This window comes from Tiliqua scincoides, chromosome 11 (genome assembly GCF_035046505.1).
Source record: "Tiliqua scincoides isolate rTilSci1 chromosome 11, rTilSci1.hap2, whole genome shotgun sequence".
Lineage (NCBI taxonomy): Eukaryota > Metazoa > Chordata > Lepidosauria > Squamata > Scincidae > Tiliqua > Tiliqua scincoides.
The window spans coordinates 7111216-7131621 of NC_089831.1; the positions used below are offsets into that span (position 1 = coordinate 7111216).

The 20406-nt window shown below is 43.0% G+C and overlaps 1 protein-coding gene across 4 annotated transcripts in view; it reads left to right on the forward strand.

The window, feature by feature from the left end:
• The first annotated feature begins 664 nt into the window (after positions 1-664).
• PPP3CC (protein phosphatase 3 catalytic subunit gamma) overlaps positions 665-20406 on the forward strand; it is an 85991-nt gene continuing 66249 nt past the window's right edge. For all 4 annotated transcript variants that reach the window (XM_066639796.1, XM_066639798.1, XM_066639797.1 and 1 more), the window contains exon 1: positions 665-847. In XM_066639796.1, the coding sequence (XP_066495893.1) occupies positions 793-847 (55 nt within the window). In that variant the 5' untranslated portion in view covers positions 665-792. The remainder of the gene's footprint in view (positions 848-20406) is intronic.

Sequence of the window (20406 nt, forward strand, 5' to 3'; positions counted from 1 at the left end):
TATGCCTGTCTACTCAGAAGCAAGCCCCATGATAGTCAATGGGGCTTACTCCCAGATAAGTGTGGATAGGATTGCAGCCTAAGCCTGTCTCCTCAGAGGCAAGCCCCATGATAGCCAGTAGGGCTTACTCCCAGGCAAGCGTGGCAGGTTGCAGCCCCCGCGTGTCTGCCTGGGAGCAGGGCCAGGCTTTCAAGGGGTCTATTCTGCGGCAGCAGCAGGAGGGGTGAGGCCCAGCCGTGCAGGTGGCGGCGCCGGGGGAGGAGGCGGCAGCCTTCGCAAGGCCACCAACCAGCCAGCGCGGCGCGGCCTGCCCGCTTCCCTCCCGGGCAGGCCGGACTCTCCTCAGCTCCAGGCCCAGCTGTTCGTTGCCTAGCAACGCGCCTGTTCAAAATGGCGGCGGCAGGGGGGAATCCATCGACCACAGCCTCTTCGCGTGACTGGAGGGGGCGCGTGGGCCGCTCTTCTTCCCCCCGAGCGCGCGCAGGGCGTGACGACAGCCAATGAGGAGGCGGGAGGCAGCGGCCGGGTCGAAGCCTCGGGAGAGGTTCGTTCGGCGCATGCGTAACGGCGCCGGGCGGGGGCGGGAGCGCGCGCGCCTGCGCAGAGAGGGGGTGGCCTTGACAGCTCGAGCGGCGCGGGGGGGGGCGAGCGGCGCATGCGCGGCAGTGCGCGGGCGAGGGGCGAGAGGAGCCGCCGCCCGGACGCCGCCAGAGGGTTCCCCGGTGCCGCCCGCCGCAGTCCCGGCCTCGGGAGGCAGCAGGCCCGGCAGCGACGGCCAGGCCAGGCCGGACCATGTCCGGGCGCGCCCAGAGCGCGAAGCTGCCCACCACCGAGCGCATCGTCAAGGGTGAGCGGGGCCCGGGCGGGGAGGCGCACTCGGGCTGGCGGGCGGCGCTGAGGGGACCAGCCGGGAACCCCGCGGGCGCCTGCAGGGAGGCGCAGCGGCGCCTGTGCAGCGCACGTCCAGGCGCAGCTAGGCAGCACCGCCGTGTCTCCGCACACGGGGAGGTGACACTTGCAGGGAATGTGAATGGTGGGATCTGTAGTTAAAACACAGTCTTTAAAATAGATAGATGGGGTGTGTGTGTGTGTGTGTGTGTGTGTGTGTGTGTGTGTGTAAAAAATACACACACGCACACACGTATATGTATATATATGTATTTCTGTATCTTTATATTTATAAATATAATTATACAGAAATATACATATATATATATTATAGGATATATTTTGTTAGTTATATATTACAACTATGTATATTAATACTTATATGTGAGTACATATTAGATATACTATATATGATATATTTAGTCAATTACAATAAGTCCATGCTTTATTGTATTATGCATTACAACATTATATTCATATATATAGTAATGTAGTATTATATATACAATATTGTATATGCAATCTTATAATAAAAAAGTGTGTTATGTATTACAATGCTATATATAGTAATGTAATGTATATGCAATGTTATAATAAAAAGTATGCTTATGTTATATGATATTATATTATACTACTATATATTAATATATAGCATTGTAACACATAATATGATTTATACAACACTGCATATACTTAATTATAATAAAATATATGCTTTATTATATTACGTGTTTATTATATTATGACATGTAATATATAAGCATGTACATGTAAATATTTATATATTTATTTATATGCTAAATATAATAAAATATACATGATATCTAAATATAATAAAATTATGCATTACAGCATTATGTATTCGTGTATGTGTTACAACACTTCTAAATATTTATATATGCACATTTATATTGTAGGTCATATAATATATAATAAAATATACATTATATATAATTATAATAAAAAGTATATACTTTATATTATACATTATGTGTTCATATTCATAATATATTACAACATTACATATATTATTTAGATATACACATATAGTAAGTATACCACCCCTGATTATTTTAATATTAAATAGTATCCACCTCAGCAATATTTGGGGTTTGGGATCCATTTTCTTGTGGGATGCTGTGGAAGTAGCACATCCTGTTGTGCCCCATAAGGTGTAAGGAGGACTTAATATTATTATTATTAATAATAATAATTATTTTTTCATCTCATCATTCATAATTGCTTAACAGGGGCTTCCATTACCTGGGGCCAAGTGGGGAACATCGACCTAGGTAGCAGCGATGATGATGATAATATTGATATTGGTATTAATAATAATACCCAACAATGTTAATATTCACCAGTGTTTCGGGTGTGTGTGGGTCTGGGCTCCATTTTTTTGGTGGGATGGCTATGGGGGCAGCACATCCTGTAGCACATCATTCATAATTGCTTAACAGGGAATTCCTTTACCTGGGTTGGAGGGGAACACCAAACTGGGTAGTGGTGATGAGGATGATGATCACTACCAGCGATATTGATATTAAATGCATTGGTTCCCAAACCATGAAGTCAAGGCTCCCCAGGGAGACATGGAATCTATGTGAAAAACCTGCCACTCTATACAACATGTTGGATTGTAGCCCTAAAGGGGGAGCCATGACAAATGGCCCACTAGGCCAAGGAAGCCGAACCACTGCATTAACGGGTGATGGAGGAGCATTATTATTATAATTATCATTCATAATTGCTTAACAGCAACTGCTCCAGTGACTATTTAAGTATCCCCTGTATAAGTTGGGTGGAAGGACAGCTGTTCACCAACACCCCCTCCCCTTTCTGTTGTGTGGAAGATATGGGGCACTCTCTCTGGTTTTTTTTAAAGCCCCAATTATGTAGGCATATGTGAGTGGGGGGGGCAGACAAGCAGATGTATGGGAGACAAGCGGATCTGTGGCATCCTTCTGCCAGCAGGTGAGGGACCAGGAAGAGTGGGAGGAGGCAGATTTGCCTAGGAAGGGGAGTGGGGCTAGCCCTGCAGCGAGGCGGCTGCAATGAGGAACAGGGAGTTCCTCTTCTTGTGTGCTTGAGAGAAGATGGAGCTGTGACACAAAGGAGGGGGAGGAGGCGGGAGAGCTATAAAGAGACCGGATTGAGGGTTAACGGGTGACACCCTGGTGTTATGATGGTGAAATTTCACTAAGGCCTGTGCTTTGTGGCAGAGGCTCCTTAGAAACAAAGCTTTTCTTCCCATGTGTGTTTGAATGAGAGCTGTTAGATGGGAATAGACAGGGATCCCTGCTATCAAGGGATCTGATCAAGGGATCTGCAATGGGCTTATTCTGAAGACCTTTACAAGAACTGCCTTGCCAGATCCATCCTTAAATTTCCTGCAGTTGGCAGTTCATAAGCATAAGCAGGGCCTTCCCCTGTTCTGTATCTCTTCATATCTCCTTGCCTCTGTATGTAGAGGTTTCACTGGATAGCATGCTGATATTTAGCCAATATGTGGCAGTGAATGAATGGATCCTTTTAAAAAGGTATCTGTTTTGTGTATATGATCTGGAGAGTTTAGGAGGGGATGTTACCTGTGCATCGGATAAGCAGAAGGTTAAGAGACTGGAAACAGTGAATTGTTTTGTTTTGTTATCCAGTGGTCTTGATATTAATTTGTGTGGATGATTACAGCTGGGGCTGGTTGTGTTCAGCAGATCCTGCATTCTTAAGTAATTTGATGATTTATTCTCTATGGTCCTTAGTAGGGCCAACTGCTGTGACTGCTCCTGAAACTCTCCTGTTGATGTGTATTTGTTTATTTGATGGGCAGTGACCCCCCCATGTGTGTGCCTGAAATGGCATGTGCCATTTTAAAATAGCAGATAGTGATACTGGAAACAGTTGTTAAGCAGTAGGGCACAAGGTTAATCAAGAAACTGTTGGATTAGTGGGAGGCTTTTACAATGTAGATTTAGCTGTCCTAATTAATCTGATGCCATCTATCATACCCACATATTGGGGAAGAACTGTTTTGTACACTTACTTGTTTAAATGATCACTGGACACTTCACTTTTCAAGATAAACAACTTAGCTCATCCCAAAGCTCAAAGAACTTATACATATAAAGTTCTTAATGACCAGCTTGGCCTGCTGTTGTGTTAACTGGACTCTGCCAATTTGTTGGGATATAGATCTCTTGCAAGACTTATTGCCAGTCCTTCTGAATCTTTTCTTTTTAATTCACTCTCCTAGTCCAGGTCTTGTTCTGTATGACATATGACCAGGTGTTGACATATCAGTGGGTATATCATCTTGAAAGATACTGTCTCTATGGCTTTGAGGTTTTGATAAGTTTTTACTTTGATCTTCATTGGTCATATGATGTCTTAATGTTATACTGCTGTTGGGGCTAAAGGTGTTGAGTCTGTAGTAAATTAGCATTCTTTGAATTATCCTTCTGTTCCAAACCCTCAGTCCCTCATCTCCCCACTTCCTTTTCATTTCTTATAATTGCAAAGAGTTTGTTTTTATACATGTAATGAAAGATTAGACACTACTTAGATGTAGTAAAAGATACTTGTTACACTTACTCCCTTTAGTGCTGATTTATATGGTGAGTTTTGCTTCTAGTGTACAATTAGTGGTTTGTAGTAATCCTTGGTAAGATGGAATACAGTATTACCTCTGATAACACTACTTCCTTTAGCACTGTTGTGTTACAGCACTCTGAGTGACTGACAGCTCCTACAGCCAGGACTAACAGCTTTTTTCTGCAAATCAGCACTCATTTTCTGCCTTATAAATGACTAGAGCATTGGTTCTCAAACTCTCTGGAAGTTTGAGAACCAGGGTCTTTGTGGGAGCAGGGTGAGGGAGCAGGGGCTGTGTTCAACAACTGACCTCCTGCTGAGGTCTGCGTGGGCGGGTGGGCAGGCAGGCAGGGAGCCCAGCTGAGCCCTCTAACGGGTTCCTCGAGGGTTGTAGAACGTTAAGAAAATGATTGCAACGCACTTCCAGGTTGCAGTCGCTAAACCGGAAGTGGGTTGCAATTATTTTTTTAAAACATTCTGCAAGCTTCAGGGAACCCTGCAAAGGGTTCCTTGGGGCTCCCTGCACCCCAGTAGCATGTAAGTAAAGTTAAAAAAAGTCCCTCCTTCCCCCACAGTGGTGTGATCCTAGGGAATCATGTCGATGCTTTCCCCCTGCTCCCTCCCCTTAAAAGGAAAAGGGCAGGGCTCCTCAGGCTAGTGGATCACGACCCATCAGTTTGAGAACTACTGGACTAGGTGTGTTTGTTTCCTGTGAGTAAGATAGGTTTACAGCCTAAGTCTTACTGAACCCAGTGTGCTTACTTCTGAGTAAAATAATTAACACCATTTTCAAAAACCACTCTCAATGACATCTCCTTTGGCACTGTTTCACATAGTGTTAGCTTTCTGGGAATTTATCCCCTGCAATATTGAAGGTATTGCTGTATGAGTGTGTTGACCCTTAATGTTGGTGTGGAGCTCTCACTGCAACATGAATTGTAAGAGAAGACCCTGCTATTACGCATTCTTTTCTTCACCTTGATTGTGTGGACAAAGAATGGCTAAAGACTGCTAAAAGCTCATTCATTTGTTATTTTGTGCTGGTTCTCCTGTGCCTCAGTGGGTATAATGGTCTGGAAGTTGTGTGATTTCTCTTGGAACAAAGTACTGCTGAAGTTAATGAAGCCTATTCCAAAGGTAGTGTGCATAGGATCATACTGAAGAGTGTGAACCCTGAGCTTGGAAGCCCGAAGAGTAGGGTGCTGAACTTGGACCAGGAAGATCTGGATTCAAATCCCTTCCCAGCTGTGACACTTTGTAGGTACGCTTAGTCCAGGGCACCTGGACTAGGGGCCCAGTATACGTGTCCAGTGGTTTGCAAACATTTTGGCACTGGGGCACACTTTTCAAAACAGCATTCTGTCAGGATGTACCTAGCTTTATGACACTAAAAAAAAGTTTCACTTGAACAGCTCCTCATGCCTCTGTTTTTATTTTTTACTATTGTGGGGTTGAGGGTGGGGTCCACCTTCTGGAACATTGATGAGCTCTGCGTTCATTGGATCTCGACCATTCTGGTGGCCTTGCATTTCCTTTGCACCAGACCGAGGCAAGTCTGCTTACTTGTAAGTAAATATGCTCATGCGTCTCTTTTTTGGTTTCCATAGGGCTCAGTACTTTTTCCTTGTGAGTTTCGAAACCCACCAAAAACCAGGTCCCAAAATTTGGAACCCACTGGTCTAACTTCTTTGTTGAGATAAAATGGGCATCCTGTGGAGGAGATGGAAAATGAAATGGCCATTAAGTATTAGGGCACGTATAGTTATGCCATATGAACATCCCATAAAAAGGATTTAATGGGAAGCTCTTGTCCAAAAGGACGGAACTGAGGCATTGCCTTTGGCAAATACATTTCTGGACAGTTATGTCTCAGACATGCCTAGTGAATGAAATTGGGTTGGAATTTGAAGGGGAAGTTTCACTTGCTAAAGTGTAGCAAGGGATAAATGCAGCAATATTTTAGGTACAGAAACATTTTAATGCTGCTTCTCCCTTCCGGGTAATTAGCTAAGTGATGCGTGACTTGGTTCACCCTCCAGTGTAGGCAGCAGAGCCTATTTGAAGCAATTTTGGACACCTAGGGCTCTGTTTCTTTTAAACAAAATGCTTGCAAGGTAATTCCCCTATTTGCCATTTGAGATCTGAGGAAGAATCCAAACTTTGATCACCTTCTGTACTGGAAATGTCTTCCATCTTATTAAATATACAAAGTTACGTTTACTCCATAGATGTGTTTCTTCAGTGCATTAGCAAATACTTTTAACTGTGCTTACAATCTTTATTAGAAGCTCTTGCTTACTCAATCTGTTGGAGCCCCTTTTCTGTCTTGCATTTCAAATGTTTCTCTTGGACAGCTTGATGCTGGAAATCAGTATCTAGTTTTGCTAGCAACTTACTAACAAATCTAATGAATTGTTTTGAGGAATATCTGTGTGGAAACCCTCAAATTCCGAACAAAAGTGATTTCACATCCTTGACACAATTTTTGTAAATTTTGATGCTCGAAGTGTCTGGTTTGCTCAATATCAGGTAGAAGAAAGCAGCTCAGATTTACTACAGATTCCTTCCCCTATCTGTGGGCTTCTAATGGAAAGGAGCTCAGGAACAGATCTGAAATTGTGAAATTCATGAAATTTTAGCATTTGGGGAGAGCAAAATTCTATACAGACTAGGAAATTGGACTTCCAAATGTGTTTGCTAAAGATAGACATAAAAGTCATTGTATTAATGTTTTTGAACCACGGGATTGAAGACTTGAACAGGCATGAATGCAGTGAAACTCCTACCATTAATAGTGGTCCTTTTCAGTGTAGTGCAGGGGTGTCCAAACTTTTTGACAGGAGAGCCACATCATCTCTCTGACACTGTGTCAGGGGCCGGGGGAAAAGAAGAATTAATTTACATTTCAGGTTTTAATAAATCTACGTAAATTTACACAAATGAATATATTAGGGCTAGAACTTATATGAATGAATGAAGGCCTTGCAATAGCTAAAGGCCTATAAAAGGACTTGCACAAAGCAAGGCTAGCGTTTCCTTCACTGCCGCTGCTGCATCACAGATGTGAAACATCAAGCAGTGGAGGGAGCCCTCGTCCCACAGCTCACGTGAGAGGTCAAACAGTTGGTCCTCACACTGAGAGCGGTTGCCTTGTGCCAGCGTGGGCTCCAACAAATCTCTGGAGGGCCAGAGGCTCATTGGAGACTGAGGCCTACCTGAGGGCCGGATTGGGAGTCCTTGAGGACCGCAAGTGGCCCCAGGTTTGGGCACCCCTGGTTTAGACCCAAACATCCTATTGTGAAACATTGTGTTTGGAGGTAACATATTTAATGATGATAGGAAGGGTTTGCATAGGAAACCTCCAAATTAAAGTATTTTTTCCAAAATTTGGTCAGAAGGAAATTTAGAAAAGATGAAATCCTGATATTGCCTGTTATGTATAGAAAAATCCTGACATCTTGATCAGGTCAAGATAGGTTAGTGTTGTCTTTCTAGGGAGAATTTTATCTTGGTTAGTAATGCAACAGCCAACTTTGAGTGTAAGGAAAGTTCTAGCTAAAAAAGGGAGAGTTGGTCTAGTTTTTGGCATTCATTGTTGATGCCTTGACTTGAACAACTCTTTTATTTTGTTCTGTTCCTCTATAAGTTTTGTGCAGTGGAGCCTGTTTTTAAAAGGGCCCTTTGGGTATAACTGTTTTGCTTTTAAATCATGGAATACCTTGTTATGCAAATTAATGTGAATCATCCTGTCATACAAATCAGATCATACAAAATCGGTTGGAAATGAAGGTCTGACAAACTGTCCTAATTAGCTAGAAAGGTTATTTTGGCATGAGGGATACATTCTTTGAAAGAACGTATTCTAAAGCAGTATATAAATATTCTTAATATTATAATTTAAAACAAACAATGCATGCTGCAAAAACCATAAAAAACCTGATTATCACGTATAAAAGTCTGGAGTTGTGGCTTATTCACTTAATTTTCCATTAAGGTGTGAAGACTCTTGATTACTTTAATCCATTAGGCCTTTTGTCATCTTCAGGAGCCTTGCTGTTAGTTAACCCATCTTTTCCCATAGTTCTGTTTGAACCTGGAATAAGATTTGACTCCTCTCAGTGGCTGCCATGTTACACATGGATGTTTTAAGAGTAATGCATGCTTCCCAACGTCATTCTTCCAGGACCTGCAGCTTGGCTTATGTGCAGGAGTGGATGGCAGTATCGCAAGTGTTCTGCAAAGAGCTAGTCAGCCAAAGTAATGCTTTGTATTATTATGGAGTGTGAGAACTGCTGGCGATTGTGCAATAGCTTCAGGTTTCCAGCTCCTTTCATTTCAAGTAACCTGTGGGGGTACTTGCTGCTTTGTGATTTGAGGAGGGCAGCCATTGGTTTTTTTAAATGTGTTTCCAAGATATTACTTACACACACACACACACATACACACAGAGAGAGAGTCTGGAGTTGTTGGTAATTCAGCATGCTGTGGAGCTGGAAGACTACCCTTTTGCCAATGCTGAAGTTTTTTTTTTCTGCTTAGGAGAGTGTTTCAGACTCCTAAGGATGGTTTTTGTTTTCAGTGAGGCAAAATGGTAATAGGTGAAGATCCAAAGAGTTCCATTAGGCGCCTCCAAGGGCTTTCATGTGCCTTTTGGGATTATTGCCTTCTTGCCAACTTCTTTAACAAGTTGCTGGATGTTCTTGAAATTCCCTTCAGGTTTTCAAAGTCATTTGAGGGGATCTGTTGCTGAAGAAAGAAGTCCAAGAGGCTTGGGTTCAAATGTGTGCTCAGCAATGAAACCTTTGGACCTTGGTCCAGCCATTGACTCTCAAGGTTGGAAGAACCATTACAAAAAGGGGGAGAGAGTTCCCAACAGAATGTGTTTCTCATAATGTTAATCTGTTTTTGTCCTGCCCACAGATGTACACATTTGGTCCCTGTTGTGTATATGCAACGTTGGGCAGCTTAAGTTGTAGGGGATCGTGGGGGAGAGAAGTATTTTTATTCTGTTCCTGCTAATTCTCCCTTCCAAAACTGAATGTGAAATTGGCTGAGGGGAAAGCAACCAGGTAGTTGCAAGTTTACAGGAAAGAACTGGCAGATGCAGGAAGGGTTAAGTGTCCTCTTCTTCTTCCCACCCTCCCTCTCTTCTTCTCCTCATCCTCCATACATACTGGTTTGGGAATGGGCATTTGTCAAGTTCTGTCCCCATGCCAATGTCTTCCATAAAACCTGCTTGGAAGGAGGGTGTAGTAAGCAAATGCTCTGGGTGTACTCGACTAGTCATACATTTCTTGATGCTGTTTGTAGAAATTGAAAAGAAATTCCTGTGACTCATGTGTAGTGGTTTTTCTGTGAAAGAAGGTAACCTGTGCTTTCTGTACCTTGTGACTAAAAATAAAAAAATCTAACCACAGCAGAATAATCAGGGGTGTGAATACCAGGGTGTGTGTAAGGGGGGGGGGCATTTTTTAAGTGGTGCCCAAAGTGATGCACTAGGAAGTTTGGGGCAAAATTAAAGAGAAATCTTTATAGCATGTTGTCTCATTTGGTGAATGATTTTTCATTGCAGTGTTTTTCCAAAAGCAACACTGTTGTAGGCAGTTTCTGATGCTGCAGATCTTTGAGCCAACATGCAAAATTTTACTCCGTAAATAACAATTAACATAGCATTGCTTCTACATAGATTAGTAAACAAGCAACATTTTAAGAATTTGATGTTGCAACATTCAGAATGTCTTCAGGTATTTGGAAGTGCACCTAGCATATTGCTTTGTACATCACAACCTTTGAATCCTCTTTCTTTTCAGTTATCTTCTCAGATTTCTCCTGAATCAAGTGAAACAAACAGAAAACACAGGCAAACATACTTTTGTGTGTATTTTCATCAGTTTCATCCTCTTGATTCAGAAGATGGAGAATACAGTTGAGAAGCAAGAGGAGGTCTCATACTTGTAGTACAAACCAGTATTCTGTGTATTTCCTGAACTTCAGAAAATGAGTACAGTGTAAAGTCCTGGATGGAAAGCTGTAGCTCAGTGTTTTTCAGCCAGTGGTAATTCATAATGTAGCAGGTGGTGCTTGGTCCAGCTGCTGTGGTGACCATGTGGTATGGTCCCACTTCATCTTACCCCTCCCCCACAGAATTGGAGATGGCTGCAGAGCAAAGCCCAGCTGTGGGGCATGCCACCTTGTATTCTGTGTACAGCTGCCATATCTGGTAGTAGTGATGGTATTTATATAAGGGAGACTATGTATTCTGTTAAATGTGCAATTTAGGCCTGAATGTTTGGTTTTTAAACACTTGGTTTTAAGTTGAATAATAGCTGACTATTATTACACACATACATATGCACAAGAGTTTCTTTTTTTTTTTTTACACCAGTGATTTTCAACCTTTTTCATCTCGTGGCACACTGACACGGCACTAAAATTGTCAAGGCGCACCATCAGGTTTTTGACAATTGACAAGGCATACCATGCTGCCAGTGGGGGGCTCACATCCCCATTGGCCCCACTAATAAATGATCTTCCCCCAAATTCCTATGGCACATCTGTGGACCACTTGCGGCACACTAGTGTGCCATGGCACAGTGGTTGAAAATGGCTGGTTTACACTGATTGTAACTTTAACTCTGCTTACTGACCAGTGTCCAGACCCACTTTATGTGAGCCCAAGAGCTTGATCCTGCTTAGCAGGCTTTCTGTAAACTGTGGTCCTCTGGAATGGCAGACCTCAACACCATATTCCAAGCTGCTTTTAAAACTCTCCTTGGTATCATGAGGAAAAGAGATGGGAGATACTGTTTTTTGGAACACTGAAGTCCAAGGCTGCCTCAGGCTTGGGAAACTAGACTTGTGGTTCTTTAGCAGTCAGGTTGCTCTTTCCAAGTTCAGGTAACAAAATCTTCTTGTTTTCTGCCTTGTTGATTGTTTACATTTTCAACTTTAATTCTTCCTGTTTTCCTAGCTGCCAAAAATTGAGGCATACATGGGTACTTTAATGTACCGTGGCTTTCAGCTCCATTTTAGACACTGGATACTTTTGTAATTGCAGTTTGATTAGAATTAAAACATTTTATTTGTTAATTTTTTAAATGACATCAAATTTTATCTGTTGAATTAGACATAATACTTTTCATTTCTTCTTTGAACAGTAAGAAAGTTTTGAAATAAGTATAGTATTTCAATGTTTACCCAAATTTCTGCATACCCCCCCTCCCCCCTGGAAATACTGTTTGCATGGCTTCAGTATTACTGGAACTTTTCTGTATCTCTCAAATGAATTGAACCTTCTGCTATTCTGGAAATGACTTCCCAGCTCACAGTTAGTCTGCTGGTGGGAGAAACTTTGGACCATTAACCATATTCTGTACCTGCCCTGTGAAGCTATAGATGAATCTCAGAATGATGATTAATGCAGCCTTTCCTAGATGCCATCTTGGGCTGGAGCTTGAAATCTTTAAATCAGTAGCAAGTAAAGCATGGTGAGTAGAAGAAAAAAATGCCAAAAGGGCAAGTTGCTCTGATCCTTTGACTGAAGGAAAAGAGAAGTCTAAGTGACCTGTACAACCTACAGCTGCTGACAAGAAGAAGAACGCAAAATGTCACTGGAAGTAATGGCTTTTGATTCCATAAGAACAGCCCCACTGAATCAGGCCATAGGCCCATCTAGTCCAGCTTCCTGTATCTCACAGAGGCCCACTGAATGCCCCAGGGAGCACACCAGATAACAAGAGACCTCATTCTGGTGCCCTCCCTTGCATCTGGCATTCTGACATAGCCCTTTTCTAAAATCAGGAGGTTGCACATACACATCATGGCTTGTAACCCGTAATGGACTTTTCCTCCAGAAACTTGTCCAATCCCCTTTTAAAGGCATCCAGGCCAGATGCCATCACCACATCCTGTGGCAAGGAGTTCCACAGAACAACAATGCATGGTTATAAAAGCTTAACTAAAGGTTATGGATTTATTCAATGTTTTCATTTATCATAGATCCAAGCTCACAATACTAACAGAGAGATGTAGAAAGAGGAACAGGCCAATATAAGAACAAATCTCAAGATACTGTGATATTAAAGGAAAAAGAATGGCTAGAATGGGAGTCCTTAAAGAACTGTTATTCTAAAGGCTTGGATTGTTAAGGCAGAGTGCTAGGGTATCTATTCGGAATTCTGTCATGAAGTAATTAACCTTGAAAATGCATTAAGTGACTTCTGTTTATAGAGAAGCGGTTATTACAATAACGGTCTGACTTACGAAGAAAATCCGCAATTCTATTTAAATTGTTTTAAGAGAATGTCCTGTCTAAACACTAGATGCAAAAGGTACAGGTGTCTCCCCATATTCAGGCGGGAGGATTCCTGCTGATACTGTGGATGGAAGCCTTGCATTGTTTTCAGCCCTTCAATTTGCTTCCTGTTAGGTTTTTCTGCTTCCTGTTAGCGTTTGCAGGCAGCTCAGAGTCAGAGGAATCGGTGACAGGAGGGCTTCAATCAAAGAAGTCATTTGCACAGTGGGGAAATTTGTGAACCATGGATATGTGTAACCATGGATGCACTTTGCCAACAGTCTGAGGCTAAGAGGCAAAGAAGGAAGGCCCATAGCCAGGGAGACAGACCAGGGACAGACTGCACTTGCTCCCGGTGTGGAAGGGATTGTCACTCCCGGATTGGCCTTTTCAGCCACACTAGACGCTGTGCCAGAACCACCTTTCAGAGTGCGATACCATAGTCTTTCGAGACTGAAGGTTGCCAATACAATATACAAGGATGCAGGGACTCATGGATATGGGGCGGCGCTTGTATGGACAAGAACTACCAAGGAAATGCTTGTTCTTGTTCTTGTTCTTGTATGGACAAGAACTACCAAGGAAACATAAAACACTGTTTTAAAAAGAACACAGCCAAATATGGCTACCTTTCTAAAGTTTTTCATTTCATAGCCATAAGTCAAACAGCTGTGGGACCTGGTTTGGCTGTTTGGGCGCAATGCTAACCCCTTATGTCAGTGCTTTCCAGCACTGACATAAGGGCAGTGCAGCCTCAAGGTAAGGGAACAAACATTTCCTTACTTTGAGGAGGCCCCCATGAGTGACACCCAACTGCAGGGTGCAGCACATGTCCCATTGGCACTGCTATGCCCGTGCTGGGAAGCACTGACATAAGAGGTTAGGATTGTACCTTTGTGTCTTGAGGATGTACAGCTTGCCTGGGTTGTCTAATGTAGCTGGTGTTACATTCCTCTCCACTTGTGCTCATGCTGCACCTCCATTATCATGTCATTGTTGCTCTTGGTAGAGTGGCTCCCTGTGATTTCCTCAAGTGCAGCTTTTGCTTATGCCCTTTAATTTCTCAGTTGGAAAAAGATGTAGGGGTGAGAAGTTTCCCCTTAGAGTTGATCTAGATATGGTAGTGGGAGATCTGTGGTTACATCTTCCACAGGGTGTGTGAAGCTTAAAAACTGCTCAGGCAGGGGTACCCTGAATTGGATCATCACTGCAGGTTATGGAGCCAATAGCTTTGTAGAGTGAGGATTTAGATCAGGGAAAAGGTTAGTTTCTCTTCTGACTCAGAGGGGCGAGCTGGCAATGACTTGTAAACTTAAAAAAAAAAAAAGCACCATGGATCTCCTTCATGGATCTCCTGCCATCTTATCTAGCTTGGTTCTTATGCTTTTTCTTTAGTTATGAGCCCAAGTCTTGAAGGCAAAACTCCATAGGCTCATGAAATGATTAGCATAGGGCAGGGGTGGTCAAACTCAGCTCACGAGTTGCATATGGCTCTTTGAAATATGGTGTGCGGTCCTCAGAAATATGTTGGCTGAGCTCCTTTTTGCATCTCGATTAATATTAAAAGTAAATAAGAAGTTTTTAAGCTTTAAAATTTACTGGATATAAGAGTTCACTGGATTAAAACATAGATTTAGTGTTCATGGTAAATGTATATTAGAATTTAAATGTTTCTTAAATATTGCAACTCTCAAACACCCGAAGTTTATCATATGTGAATCTTACATTAAGCAAGTTTGGCCACCATAGACATGGGCATTGTTTCTGCCACAGAGCACAGAAAAAGTCAAGTTAAAACCATTTCTGTCCAACGTTGCATAAATGCAACAGGGATCCAATGTGTACACCTGTGGGATGGGCAGGAATGGGTTAAGAGTTGTGTATCACTCTTTAAATAGCAAGTGGCCTATGTTATAGATGGAGGGGTGGGGTTGCTCTACTCCTGCTTATCTCTGGGGTTTAGCCTGTTTGTCTGCATTTGATTGCCAACCAATTGATCCTGTTCAGTTTGAAATCAGATGTATCAATCAGACTTCAGGGAACATTGGGATCCCTTAGTTTTCTTTCTTGAATACTTTGCCCATACAGCAGCTCTTGTTTAAGCATTTGGAACTGAATGCATGCATTCAATCAGTGACGGTTTAGAGAAGGCTTGTTTGGTTCAAACATAGTATGGTTTGGCCATCTTGATTTCTATAGACCTGAACATAAACATTAGATAACCTTAACAAGAATTGATAACCAAGACTTGTAACAGGAAAGAACGTGTTGAGATTATAGGCCAAGGCCATGCACTTTTTTTTTTAGCTGAAGCTTGTTTTGTTCCTTGAGAATGAAAGTGCTAGGTTTTAATTGTGTGTGCTGCACACAAAGTAGTCTGCATATTTGAACTGTGGTCCAGTATAGCTGTGCAGACAGTTTATTGCTGGAATCACCGCTGAAGTGTCCATGTAGCTTGTTGGGGAAATGGCAGCCATACTTGAATCTAAACCTGCAGGGTACCGTATATTCTGCTTGGATCTTCCCTTCAAGGTTTAAGGGCTCACAGGCCCAGGTTGCTAGGTTGAGTCTCGGATCATAAGTCAATATCTAGAGAGAATGTAGCAGTTCTTTGGCTGTAAACATTCTGGAAAAGGGGTATTGGGCCGAACTCCGTTAACTTTCACATGAGCCCACAATTTACATTTAATCATTAAAATTCATACTCGTCTATCTGTAAATCATACAGCCAAAGTGACGTAATAAAACAATATAGAACAGCATATATTATGCAATATGTTGTCAAGCAGGAGCCCCTTTTAAACAACATCTCATAAGACCAAACTGAGAGTGCCATTCACATGCATGGTTCTATACAAATAATATAATAAATTATCAACGCCATCCATGGCCTTGCTCCTTGCTACCTCTCAGACCTTGTATTCCATTTCTGTCCTTTCTCTTCCAGCTCCACAACCTTCTACCATAGGGATATCAAACTTGTTTCTTACTGAGGGTCGAAGTTAGCATTCATGGTGCCTTCTGAGGGCCGAAAGTGACATCATTAAGCAGATGGGGGTCAAAAATAAGTACTTCATTCTCACAGAGAAACTCATTAGCTGCAAATGGCAGAATCCTCTGTGCAAATCATGTTCATATTTTCAAGATAGAGCCCAGTTATAATGGGGAACCAGATAAATTGCTTCTAGGGGCTGCATTTGGCCCATCTGCCTTATGTTTATAACCCCTGCTCTACCACAAGAGTGCTCAGACTCATTAACTTTTTGACTCATTTTGTCATCCGTGACCAGGAAGCTGCAGGGTAATATGACATGTGACCCAGAAGCCACTTCCAGATCGTGCTGGCCTTCAACCTGCCTCATTGGGTGCATTGCGCCTTGTCACTTTCAGAAAGCATTCTGGGTCACGTCTTAACGTGATGCAGCTAGTGATATGGTTGTAGGCTGATGCAACCAGAAGCAGCTTCTGGGTCATGTGCCACATTTCCCTGCAGCTTCCTGGTTGCAGCGGGTCTGCAACCCACCAAAAATGGTTATGCGAGTCACAGTTTGAGAAACATTGTTCTACCTTCAAATGTCTCCTTGCTTCCTTCGACATTTCCACCATGTCTCCCTTACACCTGGGGCCACCTCCCAGCACTCCTGAGCAATGCTTCCTCTCTGACTTATTTTCTGAAGCCCATACGTTCTGCAAAACCTTCTGCACAGCATTTTAGTATATTCTACTGTAAGTCACTTAGCTTACATACAAGTACCTGAAATAACTTTATATTTGCCCCTTCCTCCATTTCCCTCCCCTTTCTCAGGGCTATATCCTCTTTTCTGCTGTGGAAGGGGAAGGAAACTTCAAGGTGCAATTCCATGTTCTTCTTGTATCTGTCTAGACCAGCCATTCTCAATAGAAACCATATGGCCCCTTGGGGAGTCCTGGCACACTTAAAGGGGACTGCAGACTGAACACTGTGAGAAGGGGATTTTATATGTTCATGTTCTAGTTTGATGGGGGTGAGGGGCGTGGAACCTGAGAAGAGCGAACAGCACCCCTGGCAGAAAACAAAGATTCTTGCTTTTACAGAGTGCTTAACAGGTCCTAATGGCAACATGGTGATAATGAACTTTGAGGCACACTAGAGGTAGAGGCCGTCAGAACATCAACAGGAAGCTGCTTCCTGTTAACTATCTGGCAGTCTCTCCCTCTATCGTGCCTTCTACTGGCCTGATCATCGCATTCTGTTCAGGACTTGTAAGTAGAACAAGAACAACTTAAGGTAATGGAGAGCGTGTGCTATACTTAATACTGTATAGAGTTCCCTCTTTTCTGTGGTTTCTGGTATTTGCTGGGGGTGTGTGTGGAGGAACCTATCCTCCACGGATACCAGGGCATGGCTGTACTTATTTATGTAGTATAGTTTTATACTGTACTAAACAAAATAGCAATCTTTGCTGCCTGTCTGAAAACAGGGAGTGATTTGGCATGGCATACCTCTCCTGGAAGACTGATAGCTTGGGTGCCAAAGGGTCCTATCCTTTGGCATGCTTGTAAACCACCTTGTAACAGGAAAGAACGTGTTGAGACTATAGGCCATTTAGTCTAGACCAGGGGTGCCCAAACCCCGGCCCGGGGGCCACTTGCAGCCCTCGGGGGCTCCCAATCCGGTCCGCGGGGAGCCTCCAGTCTCCAATGACCCTCTGACCCTCCAGAGACTTGCTGGAGCCCGTGTTAGCCTGATGCAACTGCTCTCAGTATGAGGACAACTGTTCGACCTCTCACCTGACCTGTGGGATGAGGGCGCCCTCCACTACTTGCTCTTTCATGTCTGTGATGCAGCAGTGGCAGTGAAGGAAAGGCTGGTCTTGCTTTGTGCAAGACCTTTTATAGGCCTTGACCTATTGTAAGACCTTCATTCATTCATGTAAGTTCCATCTCTAATACATTGATATATGTATATTTACTCAAATTTGAAATGTAAATTAATTATTTTTTTTCCTGGCCCCCAACACAGTGTCAGAGAGATGATGTGGCCCTCCTGCCAAAATGTTTGGACACCCCTGGTCTAGACTATAGTCTAAACCAGGGGTGTCCAAAGTTTTTGGCAGGAGGGCCACATCATCCCTCTGACACTGTGTCGGGGGCCAGGGGGAAAAATTAATTTACATTTAAAATTTGAATAAATCTACATAAATTAGTATACTAGAGGTGGAACTTATATGAATGAATGAAGGTCTTGCAATAGTTCAAGGCCTATAAAAGGCCTTGAACAAAGCAAGCCTGGCCTTTTCTTTGCTGCCACTACTGCAGCACAGATTTCACATCACAGCAAGCAGTGGAGGGAGCCCTCATCCCACAGATAATGCCAGAGGTCAAACAGTTGCCCTCATGCTGAGAGCAGTTGTGTTGGGCCAGTGCAGGCTCCAGCAAGTTTCCAGAGGGCCAGAGGCTCATTGGAGACTGGGGTCTCCCTGAGGGCCACATTGGGTGTCCTCGAGGGTCGCAAGTGGCCGCAGGGCCGGGGTTTGGGCACCCCTGGTCTAGACTATAGGCCATATAGTATAGGACATATATGTTCTATATTGTTTTATTACAAGTCACTTTGGCTGTATGATTTACAGATTGATGAGTATGAATTTTAATGATCCATTGGGGAAATGGAGAGAAGGACCTTTGTCATGGAGTGCAGTTCTTGGGGTACTTTGGTCTCAGGCCATTCAGTGCTATAAAGGCTTAATTCACTTGCTCAATTCACTTGCTCAATTCACTTTAATTTCACTTTTTTACAATACTGACATAAACTACGCGTCCTGAGATTTGTAGGCTTCTGTTAGATGCAGAATATACCATGGGAAGAGTAAGCACTTAAAAGGAACACTCAAACCTAGCCTTGGAGCGTAGGTATTATGTTACACAATTTTTGGGTTCTTCAATTTGAATTTCAAATGATTATATCTGTGGGTGAGAGTTAAATTTTTCATTTTTCAGCACTTCTGAAGTTTGTCTTACAAAATGCTGTATGTTGAATCTAGAAGCTCTTATTATTGAAAACACAAACTTGGACTTGTATAGAGAGGACAGACACACTTGTAACTTATACAAGTTATACAGAATAGACTGTGGACTCCTGAACAGGAAGTTCAAAGGCAACCTCTGGAGACATAATGGGACCAAACCACAAATGGAGCAGACTGAAACCGCCACAGCTGGAATTGTTCTGAGTCTTGTGAAATGAATTCAAAACTCTTGTTTAACTTCATTTTGCGAGTCTCTTTGTTTCCTGAAATTTTCAAACAAAAAAATTTTCAAAAAAAAAATCTGCCCCTGCATATTGTATTCACTTACTATTGGAAGGGCTGTTGAAACAGTTCTTCTGGTGTAGTTCAAGACCAGGGGTGCTCACACTTTTTTGGCTCGAGAGCTACTTTGAAACCTAGCAAGGCCCAGAGATCTACCAGAGTTTTTTTTACAATGTTCGTGCCATCATAACATATAACATTTATGTGTACAATGTATGTTGGTGTACCTTGAGCCCCACTGAGTATAACAGGACTTACTCCTGAGTAGACATGCCTAGGATTAGGCTGTGAGGCTGCAATCCTAGCCACTCTTACCTGGGAGTAAACCCCATTGAGTACAATGGGCCTTACTCCCGGCGTTTCCTCCCAGAGGCACCTGAAGGGGGGGTCGGCACTCCGCAATCTACTCATTTTGCCTCACGATCTACCGGTAGATCGTGATCCACCTATTGAGCACCCCTGTTCAAGACCATTGGAAGAAAAAGCTCTACAGGTGTTGGATCTAAAACATGTAGTGTGAGTTTCATGTACTATATATCCACAGAAGATAAAATAAGAGGCTATTGTGAGCTATACATTTATCATGATGGTTGGAAGAAAATAACTTTGGTGCATAAAGAAAGTCATCCACTTTAATGCATCAGAAATCCATTCCAGTATGTCAGGGACTCCACGGGCTCAAATTGGAAATTTTATGAGCCAAGACAGGCTTAGCTATTAGGCCGTTTGTGCTCAGAACCCTCTTCAGGTACAGAAGAGAATATGGTAATACAATATTGGCTCTTGTGATTAGTAGCTATTGTGAAGCCTCTGGATTGTCCAAGCTTGGTAAAAATACCAGCCTTTCCTTGTGAACTTGCTGGTTAGCGGATGTTTTCTGCTTGTTCCGTTCAGGCTTCAGGTCTGACAAACAGGAGAAGGGACTCTGGGTTGGAAATGCTCCAGGCCAGGGCTGGATGTGAGTATAGCCGCCCATGAGCCCAGCCTGGCTCTGACACAGTCCAGAGGGAGGGATGGCATCCTCTTGTAGTTGCCTGGTAAGCAGGGGAAATCTCTTATATGGGCTATTTCTGCTTGTGGAGCAAGATTTCTTCTTGCTGTTGCTTCCATCTACAGAGCAGTCCTTTCTCTTCCCTGTTGCAAGAATGGGAGAACAGCTGGCTAAGCAACTGAACACACTGGTAGGAGCAGTAGGGTCACCTGACAGTTGATGTTTGCTAGAGGGCCACAGGTTGGGGGGAGAGAGTTGCTGCACAACTAGGTTATTTTGAAAGAATTCATCAGGTAAAAAAATTTATCATCACCGTTCTCTGATGATTAATACAAATATTATTTAGTTAATTTAGGGAT